The sequence below is a fragment of the Brassica napus genome, chromosome C8 (genome assembly GCF_020379485.1).
Source record: "Brassica napus cultivar Da-Ae chromosome C8, Da-Ae, whole genome shotgun sequence".
Classification (NCBI taxonomy): Eukaryota; Viridiplantae; Streptophyta; class Magnoliopsida; order Brassicales; family Brassicaceae; genus Brassica; species Brassica napus.
In genome coordinates this window covers 47,321,502-47,333,736 of record NC_063451.1, presented here as the reverse complement: position 1 = coordinate 47,333,736, position 12,235 = coordinate 47,321,502, and the positions used below count along the sequence as shown (strand labels likewise).

Genomic DNA, 12,235 nt, shown 5'->3' with positions numbered 1-12,235 from the left:
AAGTGAACAATATTGTTTTCACAGTTGAATTATTTTGACTTTTATCTTCCATATGGTTTTGAAAGCTTTCAAATCAACCATTGAATTGATGCATGTCATTTTAATATTTTTAGTCGTATACTTAAGGAAAACTTACATTTTTATAATTTAAAGTCGTTTTAAAAAATTCAAAATATAATATCTAAGAAAAAATCTAACATATAAAAAAAATCTGACATATAAGGTGTCCTCATTTTTGTATTTTAAAGTCGTTTTAAAAAAAAATAACATATAAGGTTTCCTCATTTTTGTAATTTAAAGTCATTTTAAAAAATTCAAAATATAACATATAAGAAAAAATCTAATTTTTTATTATATGGTTAATGTGATTGTTTATTTTTTTATTAATATAAAATTAAACAAAGTGAAGAAGGATGCAAATTTTTTTATCAAATCTTTATTATTCATAATCATTAATTACCATATATATGTAAATCATATTAGGTAATTTCGTAGCTTTTATTTAGAGAACGAATACACACTTCTTATATTTTAGGTTAATATAATGTTCTCTAGTGGACATTAAACAAATTATGACATAAAAACCTTATTTTTTTTCCTCGAACTCAATTTTGAAAAAGTGAATAGTATTGTTTTCACGGTTGAATTATTTTGACTTTTAACTTACATATGGTTTTCAAAGATTTCAAATCAACCATCGAACTGATACAAGTCATTTTAATGTTTTTAGTCGTATACTTAAGGAAAACTTACATTTTTGTAATTTAAGGTTGTTTTAAAAAAATTCAAAATATAACATATAAGAAAAAATCTAACATATAAGGTGTCCTCATTTTTGTATTTTAAAGTCGTTTTAAAAAAAAATAACATATAAGGTTTCCTCATTTTTGTAATTTAAAGTCATTTAAAAAAATATATATAACATATAAGAAATCAATCTAATTTTTTATTATATGGTTAATGTGATTGTTTATTTTTTTAATAATATAAAATTAAACAAAAATGAAAAAAGATGCAAAAATTGTTATCAAATCTTTATTATTCATAATCATTAATTGTCATATATATGTAAATCATATTAGGTAATTCTGTAGCTTTTATTTAAGGAAAGAATAAACACTTCTTATATTTTAAGTTAATATAATGTTCTCTAGTGGGCATTAAACAAATTATGACATAAAAACCTTATTTTTTCCAGCGTAACACATTCTTGAAAAAAATGAATAGTATTGTTTTCACAGTTGAATTATTTTGATTTTTATCTTCCATATGGCTTTGAAAGCTTTCAAATCAACCATCGAATTGATACATATCATTTTAATGTTTTTAGTCGTATACTTAAGTAAAACTTACATTTTTGTAATTTAAAGTCGTTTTAAAAAAATTCAAAATATAACATATAAGAAAATTCTAACATATAAGAAAAATATAACATATAAGGTGTCTTCATTTTTGTATTTTAAAGTCGTTTAAAAAATATATATAACATATAAAGGTTTCCTCATTTTTGTAATTTAAAGTCATTTTAAAAAATTCAAAATAGAACATATAAGAAAAAATCTAATTTTTTTATTAGATGGTTAATGTGATTGTTTAAGTTTTTTAATAATATAAATTTAAACAAAAATGAAGAAGGATGCAAAAATTGTTATCAAATCTTTATTATTCATAATCATTAATTTCCGTATATATATAAATCATATTAGGTAATTCCGTAGCTTTTATTTAAGGAAAGAATACACACTTCATATATTTTAGGTTAATATAATGTTCTCTAGTGTTATATAATTATGAAATAATGTGACAACATTAGATTAAGCTATACTTTATATTAGATGCTTTAGAATTCTTTGAAATAGAATTTAGAAGGCATTTAGAATGCCACCTAGAATTTGAAGTCTTTTTTAATTAATACAAAATTAAGGTTCTAATTTTTCAAATGCTTTTCAATTAATATATGTAAGACATTTTTTTGTCAACATTAATGTAAGACATTAATACTATAATTAATTATAATTGCATTTACATAAAGTTTAATTCTTATGTTAACAACATTTACAGATTTACTACCTTCTTTTTGTCGGGAGATATTCAAGTCCATGTACTTTAGTACTAGTTGAATATTAATGTTGATTTAAAACATTACTCCCTCCCTCCACCAGACCAACTGTAACAAAAAGCCAACCTGACCAACTGTTATTTTCGTTAAAAGCTGTCAAAAGCAAACCGAACTAAATCTTGTTGGGTTTGTTTCATTTCGATCGAAATCATTAAAAACCGGAAAATATCGGGGGGGGGGGGGGGGGGGGGGGTGGGGGGGGGGGGGGGGAATCGAATCAAACCGGCTTAACGAACCGAATGGTCAAAACATTCATCCATTTCAAAATCAAATCCTCAAAAAAAAAAAACCCCAAAATCAAAATTAAAAAACCCCAAAACATTTTCTCTGCTTTCTCTAACCAATGATCCCATCACCGGTAGGAATCATCGCTTCGATGTAAGGGCTTTGCGAAATCGAGCCGTGACTTAGTCTCCCGCCACTTCGGCTTCCATGAGAATCCTTCGCGCCAGAATCCGGTATCATCACTCCTTCGGATCAGCCTCTTGTTTGAGATGTATGTAATGGGTAAAAGAAAGTATATGCATTGATTCATAAAAATGTTATCTTTTACCTTAAAGAGATTCTGGGTTGGTTGGAGAATTATGTTCAGATTGGGATCTTGAAGAAGCATTCTTGGATCTATCAAAAGGAGGTCCCTTCCAAGAGAGTAGTACCCGTGTGAAGGATGAAGCTGGCTTCCTTGGAGCAATGTTGCTTATGGGAAACACTGACGAGGATAGTTTCAATGGAATCCACAGACAAAGGAGTGAGACCTGGATTGCTTTCAAGGTTCGAAGCGAGCCTTAGGGAGACGGACAGGCTTGTGACTGAGGAGCTCGTTACTGGATACAAAGGGAGTGATGGTGTTTCAGCGAACCAACCGTCTTTAGCCAAAGTCTTATACAAGGCAGAGATTAATGGTCAGTTACATTGCTTTGAAGTAGATTCTCTAATTGATGATTTTATTACGGTCTGTTTAGTGATTGTACACTGGTACATATAAATTGGTTATAGATTGATTTTATACTAGTTGGTCAAGTCCTGTATACATTACAGATTAATTAATGAGAATGAGATACTTTACTCATATATTTGAAATTCAGAAGTCAGTACAAGAGAGAAGCAAGTAAAATGGTCAGTGTTTATTACAGAAAAACCAGAGGATGAAGTGGTCTGGGGAGTGACCATTGAGGGAGTCGTCGATGGTTCAAGAAATCATATGATCGGTTTCAGGTGGAGTCACATCTCAAATTCAACATATGCCACATATCTCTTGTTTATCTAACAAACAGTGGCGGAAGAACCGTACCTCTCATGCTTCAGTCTCACTGGTCTCTGTGATCTTAACGCTAGTCTTTCAATGTACATTCACGGTTCTAACTAACATTGCAACTTTTAGAGAAAACAGTTAGTGTCTGAAAAAAAAATATGATAGTGTCTGACGATATTTATTTATTTATTTTTTTTTTTGAAAAAGGGCTTTCAAATTAAACTGCCAGAAAATACATGTATGAGTTTTCACTCATAAGTTTGATAAAGTTTGCAACAAATAAAAGGGTTTAAAGAGACCCTAGATAAAGATTCACATTTGAATCCTAGAAAGCAAGACAAAAGAAGACATTAACTAGTGGTTGTAGTTCCCTCGGCCTCGACGACCTTGTTTACCTCTTTCACTAACTCTTGTCTATCCCATATCTTGAACCTTTTGTATTGGTTTTATTGTCATTCCTCCTCTAGTTATGTTATAACAAGAGGAGTCTCCAACCACATCAAAACCAGTACCTTTCCCATATGCAAGTGGAGTTTCCAGCTCCATATGGAATCGTTGATGATCAAGAGTGAGAGGAGAATGAGGATCAATTGGTTGCTCAGTTTCAGAAGCTTGAGAGCCTTCCAAAATGATAGAATATGATGGAATATCTTCCATAATACGTGACTGAGTTGGCGCAGCTTCATCGGCTGCTAATAGAGGTAAAGTGTTATCAATCTGAGAGCAAGGGGTAGTGTGTACCTCATGCGAATGTGTGATCGGACTAGCAAATGCACCCTCGGACGGAAGGGTGGCCAATGACTTTTTTGAAATCTCATGTGTTTGATGGGTAGTAGGTGAGCTTGAGCTTTGCAACAGCTTGACAATGTCCACCATTGGAACCTCTTCATTTGTAACTTGAGGCTCCTTTGTAATAGGACCAGAATCATGTGGCTGAGGTGGTAATAAGCACCCTTTCTCTTTATGACCAAGTGCACCACACCTTTCACATGCACTAGGAATCCAAGAGTACTCAATTTCTACCAAGTAGATATTGCCTTGCTTGTCATCAAGTGCAATGAGCTTCGGGAACGGTTTATCCAACTCCACTTCAATTAGTATTTTAGCTTCTCCCATGTCTGTTGGATCTAAACGAGGCTTGTGAGTAAGCATTGGCTCTCCCAAACCCGATGCTATGTGGCTGATGCCAAGTCTAGAAAAGCAAGAATCTGGAATATTTTTAAGAGTAACCCACACTGGCAAGGTCGAGATCTCAGGTGTTTTGAAAGAGTCAACATGACTCCAAGAAGCCACAAAAAGTAGACAATCATCAACATGCCACACGCCCCGTTGAATAACCCATTTACGAGTATTTTCACGAGGAATATGGAATAAAAATGACGAGTTTTCTAACTTCCGACAGGTAATCCAGGGCTGGTGTTAGGAGCAACCAGGGCTCAAATCCGCAGTCTTTAAAAAGTAGATCCATTAACAATTAAGTAAAAAAGAAGTAATATTTCTTTTCTATTTGCATAAACAAATTACTCTAGAAAAGTTTTAAACAATGGCTCCATTAAAATCGCACTAAGGCAAGTAGCTCTCCCACTTTAATATCTTCCTCCCACGCTGCATCAAAAGATAAGTCAAGATAGGTGGTTCATTCCACTCTCATTGCTAATTGATTGAATCCACCATAACACATTATTACTTCGTTGAAACAAACATCACCTCATCTTCTTTTTCTTATAGATGAAGCAAAACTCTATTTCAAAGCTTACTTTCTTGCATAACAAACAGCAAACCAAAACTCTGTTTCAAATAGTTATGATAGTTATACCAAATATACGTATTCTTCTTTTTGTACTTGCAACAGTCTCTTGCTTCTCGTTGAAGCTCTGTTTCGGCGAAGACAGAATCACCTTCTCAACTCCTATCAAAGACTCAGAGACACTTCTCAGCAAAAGTGGTGTATTCAGGTTCGGTTTCTTCTCTCCTGTGAACTCCACTGGTCATTTACGTTATGTTGGGATCTGGTACGATAAGGTTCCAGTTCAAACCGTGGTTTGGGTTGCTAACAAGGACACTCCCATCAATAACACTTCCGGCGTTATTTCCATCTCTGACGACGGAAACCTCGTGGTTACCGATGGTCGAAACCGTCTTGTATGGTCGACCAACGTCACAGTAACAGTGGCTCCAAACGCCACTTGGGTTCAGCTAATGGATACTGGTAATCTTAGGCTAAAAGACAACATAAACAACGTTGAGACTCTCTGGGAGAGTTTCAAGCATCCTTACAACTCTTTCTTACCAAGAATGACTCTTGGAACCAGCACTAAAACCGGAGAGAATCTAAAGCTTACTTCATGGAGAAGCTATGTAGATCCTTCAACAGGGAGCTACACAGCTGGTCTTGCTTCTTTCACGTTTCCTGAGCTCATGTTTCCCGAGCTTCTGATATGGAACAAGAATGTCCCAATCTGGTTTACCTGATGTGGACTCTCTTCTGTTTCTTGACGGGTTTAATTTGATTAATGATAACCAAGGAACGTTCTCGATGTCGTTTGCTAATGATTCTTTCATGTACCACTTTAACTTGGATCCTGATGGAGCTATCTATCAGAGGGACTGGAGTGCTAGAGGTTGGAGGATTGGAGTGAGGTTTCCATCGACGGATTGTGATGCGTTTGGTAGATGCGGTCCTTACGGGATCTGTAATTCTAGAGAAGATCCAACTTGTAAATGCGTGAGAGGTTTGTGCCGAGGAACAGCACAGAGTGGAATGCAAGGAATTGGAGTAACGGATGTGTGAGAAGAGCTTCATTGCAGTGCAATGTAAGTAATGGTGGAGGAAAAGGAGATGGGTTTTTGAAACTGCAGAAGATGAAAGTGCCAATCAATGCGGAACAGTCTCTAGCTAATGTGCAAGCTTGTCCTAAGGTTTGTTCAGATAACTGTTCTTGCACTGCTTATGCTTATGATCGAGGAATCGGATGCATGCTTTGGAGTGGTGACTTGGTTGATATGCAATCTTTTTTGGGGAGTGGGATTGATCTTTATATTCGAGTTGCGCATTCTGAACTCAGTGAGTAAAATAAAACTGTAATAGTCTCATTTGTTTTCTTCTTCTCCATTCAATTTGTTTTCATTTACATATGATTTCTCATTGTAGAAACACATAGCAAGCTAGCAATTATGGTCACAGCACCTCTTCTAGCGGTTCTGTTTGTTGCTGCGGTCTGCGTTATTTTAGTATGCCGGAAGTTGAAGAAGCGTCCAGGTTAGAGTTTTTTTACTTGTTAATGATTGTTTCTTGAATTATAATTTATTTGCTTCATTGATCATTGCCTTAGCAGCACCAGAGAAAGATAGAAGTGCAGAGCTATTGTATAAAAGAATGGAAGAACTTACAAGTGGTAACGAGTCTGCTTCTAACCAAGTCAAGCTCAAAGATCTTCCGCTTTTTGAGTTTAAAGTGTTAGCTACATCAACCGATAGCTTCTCTCCCGGAAACAAGCTCGGGCAAGGCGGGTTTGGTCCTGTCTACAAGGTAGAGCCATTAAACAAGAAGCTGTTTTAAGTAGTGATATGCGTATAATCTCTCGGTATAAGTGACTGGTAATCTTTTCATCAGGGAATATTACCAGAGGGGCAAGAAATTGCTGTCAAGAGGCTCTCACGGGCGTCTGGACAAGGGCTAGAGGAACTTATGAACGAAGTGGTTGTGATTTCAAAGTTGCAGCATCGAAATTTGGTAAAGTTACTTGGCTGTTGTATTGAAGGTGAAGAAAGGTTGCTAGTATATGAGTACATGCCAAAGAAAAGCTTGGATGCCTATCTATTTGGTAAACTTATCTCCTCTCTTTCTTAGCTTTGTTTTTATTTGAAGAGGAAACTAATGATTTTGCTAGCTTCTCTCAGACCCATTGAAGCAAAAGATTCTTGATTGGAGGACTCGGTTCAACATAATGGAAGGGATTTGCAGAGGTCTTTTGTACCTTCACAGAGATTCAAGACTAAAGATCATACACAGAGATCTAAAAGCCAGCAACATTTTGTTAGATGATAATCTGAATCCAAAGATATCTGATTTCGGACTTGCAAGAGTTTTCCAAGCAAATGAAGATGAAGCTAACACAAGAAGGGTTGTTGGAACATAGTAAGTATCCATTCCCAACAAGAACTGTCAGTTTTATCATAACAACTTGAATGAAACTTTTGTTATTGCAGCGGCTATATGTCACCGGAATATGCAATGGAAGGATTCTTTTCAGAAAAATCAGATGTTTTCAGCTTGGGAGTTATATTTCTAGAGATCATTAGTGGGAGAAAAAACTCTCACAAGGAAGACAACAATCTAAACCTTTTAGCTTATGTAAGTATACTAATCAATGTTTACTAACTTATGATCAAGCTTTGACACTTTAAATTTGGTCTTTTTAAAGGCGTGGAAGCTATGGAATGACGGCGAGGCATCTTCTCTAGCCAATTCAATCGTCTTTGATGAGTGTTTTGAGAAAGAGAAACGAAATGTGTTCAGATTGGACTGTTATGTGTGCAAGAATTTGCAAACGATAGACCAAATGTTTCAACTGTGATTTGGATGCTAACTACCGAGAACACAAACCTCCCTGAGCCAAAACAGCCTGCGTTTATAGCAAGAAGAGGATTTTCAATCGCTGAATCTTCTGACCAGAGCAGTCAAAAGGTCTCTATCAACGATGTGAGCCTCACAGCTGTAACCGGACGTTAAGCCCAGACAGCTAATCTGTATGTTTATTAATACATATACATATATGTTTTAAGAACCTTCTATGTTTGCAAAGTTATTCTGTGTATGTTTAATGGTTAGAGTGAAACTAAACACTATATGAGAGAAGTAAAGTTATGATTCACTAATTACAGATTTGGTATTATTATCAAAATTATAACAACATAGGTAAAATTGATTAAGTTGTGTTGATAATTTCAATAGATTAATGTACAGAAACTAGACCTAGTCTTAGATGAATTTAACTAACCTGGATGAAGAAACAGAACCTGAAAGAATATGAGAAAACAAAAACGATCCATGTTCTTGAGTAGTATGAAAACTTGACATTATTATGGTTTGGTCTTTTTGGGTAACTTTACTATATGTATTGAGACAAACTTGGATACGGACAAGATGAGTTTTGACTTTCATGGATGTATTAATTACACAACAACCTTGACATTTGTATTTGGTGCCGTGGTTCACTAATTACACCCAAGCAAAACCACAAAGAGAAGGACATTCATCTTTACTTTTTTGAAACTTCTTTTTTGACATAGTAGAACAATGGTAAAGCTGGTATGAATACTAAAATATTTCAGGACTAAAATCTATAGTTAGTATGTCGGCATTGCAACTTGACAGAGTTCTGGCATTTTAACTTTACTTCAAATAATTCAACACAAATTCTCAAACATATTCTTCATAAGAATAATTAGGATGTGACTTCACGAAAAGACAGAGAAAATCAAGTACATCAAGGACATTCACAGCACATTATTATCATGTTCAGAGAGATGGATGTTAATTGATGACCTTCTTTGAAGACTTTTGTTGAAGTCAATACCCCTTTTCTTGGACCGCATGGTTCACTACATTATTATTTTTTTAGGACTCATGTTTCACATTTCTAAAATATTCTTATACAGACAAAGACAACTATATTAATATACCCTCTCTTTAGAGGAAGACCTTCCAAAGAGAACAAACAACAAAGCAAATCTTTGAACCACTAATAGTTATGGTGGTGGTTCTACTAAACGCACGTCGTCACATTGTTCTTCTGCTACTTGCAGCATTCTCTTGCTTCTCTGTAAGGCTCTGTTTTGGTGAAGACAGAATCACCTTCTCCACTCCGATCAAAGACTCAGACACACTTCTCAGCAAAAGTGGTATTTTCAGGTTCGGTTTCTTCACTCCTGTACACTCCACTGCTCATTTACGTTATGTTGGGATCTGGTACGACAAGGTTCCAGTTCAAACTGTTGTTTGGGTTGCTAACAAAGACACCCCTATCAACAACACTTCTGGTGTTGTTTCAATCTCTGAAGACGGAAATCTTGTGGTTAAGGATGGTCTAAACCGCCGCCATGTTTGGTCGACGAACGTCACAGTAACCGTGGATCCAAATGCTACATGGCTTCAGCTAATGGACGATGGGAATCTTAGGTTACAAGACAGCAGAGATATTGTGTGGGAGAGTTTCAAGCATAACTATAATACTTTGTTGCCAAGAATGAATCTCATGACCAACCTCAAAACCGGAGAGAATCTAGGACTTACTTCTTGGAAAAGCTATGTAGATCCTTCAACAGGGAACTACACAGTTAGTCTTGTTCCTTTCCCGTTTCCTGAGCTTCTAATCAAGAACAACAATGTTACAAAGTGGCGTAGCGGTCCCTGGAACGGTCAGGTTTTCATCGGTTTACCAGATATGGATACCCTTCTGAACATTGATGGGCTTAACCTTAACAATGATAACCAAGGAATGGTTTCATTGACCTATGCAAATGATTCTTTCATGTATCACATTACCTTGGATCCTAATGGAGCTATCTATCAGAGAGATTGGAGAACTTCTATGAATGATTGGAGAGTCGGTGTTAGGTTTCCATCCACAGATTGTGATTCATACAGTAGATGTGGTCCATATGGGAGCTGCAATCCCGGGGAAGATCCACAATGTAAATGTGTAAAAGGGTTTGTACCGAGGAATAACACAGAGTGGAGTGGAGGGAATTGGATGAATGGATGTGTGAGAAGAGCTCCATTACGGTGCCAAAGACTTAGGAATAGTGGTGGTGGAGGAAAAGAAGATGGGTTTTTGAAACTGGAGAAGATGAAAGTACCAGTTAATGTGGAACCATATCTAGCTGATGAGGAAGCTTGTCCTAAGGTTTGTTTAGATAACTGTTCTTGCACAGCTTATGCATATGATCAAGGAATAGGATGCATGCTTTGGAGTGCTGATTTGGTTGATATGCAATCGTTCTTGGGAAGTGGCATTGATCTTTATATTCGTCTCGCTCATTCTGAACTCAGTGAGTAAAATTCTCTACTAAGTCTCACTTGTTTTGCTCCTCATTGACTTATAATTTTTCACCTAAATTTTTGTAGAGACACATAGCAAGCGAATACTTATGATCACAGCACCTGTACTAGGCGTTGTGCTTGTTGCTGCAGTCTTTGTTCTCTTAGCATGCAGGAAATTCAAAAAGCGTCCAGGTTTGAGTTTTTTACTCATTTGAAGATTGCGTCAGAATGTTTCTTTTACCAAAACTTGTTTGCTTTGTCCATCACTGCCTTAGCAGGACCACAAAAAGATAGAAGCGCAGAGATATTGTTAAAGAGAATGGAAGCACTTACAAGTGGTAATGAGCCTACTTCTAACCAAGCAAATCTCAAGGAGCTTCCTCTCTTTGAGTTTCAAGTTTTGGCTACAGCAACCGATAACTTCTCTCTCGAAAACAAGCTCGGGCAAGGCGGTTTTGGTCCTGTTTACAAGGTAAATGCATTCATGAAGAATCCATCATCAGGGCAAGAAATTGACTGGTAATCTTTTTTTTGCAGGGAGTATTATCAGAAGGGCAAGAAATTGCAGTGAAGAGGCTCTCAAGGGCATCAGGACAAGGACTTGAGGAACTTTTGAATGAGGTGGTGGTGGTTTCAAAGTTACAACATCGGAATCTAGTGAAGTTACTTGGTTGTTGCATTGAAGGTGAAGAAAGGTTGTTAATATATGAATACATGCCAAAGAAAAGCTTGGATGCATATCTATTTGGTACACTTATCTCCTCTGTTTCTTAGCTCTGTTTTTTTACTTGAAGAGAAAGCTAATGCTTTTGCTGGCTTCTCTCAGACCCATTGAAGCAAAAGATCCTTGATTGGAAGACTCGGTTCAACATATTGGAAGGGATTTGCAGAGGTCTATTGTACCTTCACAGAGATTCAAGACTAAAGATCATACATAGAGATCTAAAAGCTAGTAACATTTTGTTAGATGACAATCACAATCCAAAGATATCTGATTTTGGACTTGCAAGGGTTTTTCGAGCAAATGAAGATGAAGCTAACACGAGAAGGGTTGTTGGAACATAGTAAGTAAACATACACATCAACATTGTGATATTTAGTTTTATGATAACCATTGTGAATAAAATTTGTATTTTTGCAGTGGATATATGTCACCAGAATATGCAATGGAAGGTTTGTTTTCAGAAAAATCAGACGTTTTCAGCTTGGGAGTTATATTTCTAGAGATCATAAGTGGGAGAAGAAACTCACACAAGGAAGACAATGATCTAAACCTTTTAGCTTATGTAAGTGTACTAATCAGTGTTTTAGTAACTTATGATTAAGCTTTTGAAACTTATGTAAGGTTGGTCTCTTTCCAAAGGCGTGGAAGCTATGGAATGACGGTGAGGCTGCGTCTCTAGCGGATCCGATCGTCTTTGATGAGTGTTTTGAGAAAGAGATTACAAAATGTGTTCAGATTGGTTTGTTATGTGTGCAAGAAGTTGCAAACGATAGACCAAATGTTTCAACCGTGATTTGGATGCTAACTACTGAGAACATGAACCTCCCTGAGCCGAAGCAGTCTGCATTTATAGCAAAAAGAGGAGTTTCTGAGGCTGAATCTTCTGACCAGAGTCATCAGAATGTCTCTATCAATGATGTGAGCCTCACAGCTATGACAGGACGTTAAGCTTACAAGACCAATCTTGTATGTTTATTTAATATAAATACGTTTTGAGAAACTCCTATGTTTGCAAATTTTGTTATCCTGCACATGTTTAATTGTTGGATTAAAGAATAAGAGATGTATTTCGGAGAAGTTATGTTCAGATTCACT

The 12,235-nt window shown here is 36.0% G+C and overlaps 2 protein-coding genes and 1 pseudogene across 3 annotated transcripts; 2 read left to right on the top strand and 1 right to left on the bottom strand.

Moving 5' to 3' along the window:
• Positions 1-3,785: 3,785 nt before the first annotated feature.
• Positions 3,786-4,487, bottom strand: LOC106413651. The gene has a single exon (XM_013854383.1). The coding sequence runs from the start codon at positions 4,485-4,487 to the stop codon at positions 3,786-3,788; it is 702 nt and encodes a 233-aa protein (XP_013709837.1).
• Positions 4,488-4,973: 486 nt separating this feature from the next.
• On the top strand, positions 4,974-8,249 carry LOC106415425 (annotated as a pseudogene).
• A 644-nt stretch (positions 8,250-8,893) lies between these two features.
• On the top strand, positions 8,894-12,196 carry LOC106415428 (G-type lectin S-receptor-like serine/threonine-protein kinase At1g11330). Of its 2 annotated transcripts, none has more exons than XM_022707725.2 (7): positions 8,894-10,424; positions 10,501-10,608; positions 10,692-10,888; positions 10,954-11,164; positions 11,243-11,480; positions 11,558-11,702; positions 11,780-12,196. In XM_022707725.2, the coding sequence occupies exons 1-7, from the start codon at positions 9,125-9,127 to the stop codon at positions 12,086-12,088; spliced, it is 2,508 nt and encodes an 835-aa protein (XP_022563446.2). In that variant the 5' UTR covers positions 8,894-9,124; the 3' UTR covers positions 12,089-12,196. The 2 variants fall into 2 exon arrangements, with proteins under 2 accessions (XP_022563446.2, XP_013711590.2); XM_013856136.3 differs by having other exon boundaries at positions 8,895-10,424; positions 10,695-10,888.
• Positions 12,197-12,235: the final 39 nt, after the last annotated feature.

Bases quoted from the DNA above. Each gene is read 5' to 3' on its own strand.
- LOC106415428 (XM_022707725.2), top strand. From the start codon at position 9,125: ATGGTGGTGGTTCTACTAAACGCACGTCGTCACATTGTTCTTCTGCTA. The intron at 10,609-10,691 runs GTTTGAGTTTTT...TCACTGCCTTAG, and splicing joins GAAATTCAAAAAGCGTCCAG to CAGGACCACAAAAAGATAGA. The intron at 10,889-10,953 runs GTAAATGCATTC...TTTTTTTTGCAG, and splicing joins GTTTTGGTCCTGTTTACAAG to GGAGTATTATCAGAAGGGCA.
- LOC106413651 (XM_013854383.1), bottom strand. From the start codon at position 4,487: ATGGGAGAAGCTAAAATACTAATTGAAGTGGAGTTGGATAAACCGTTC.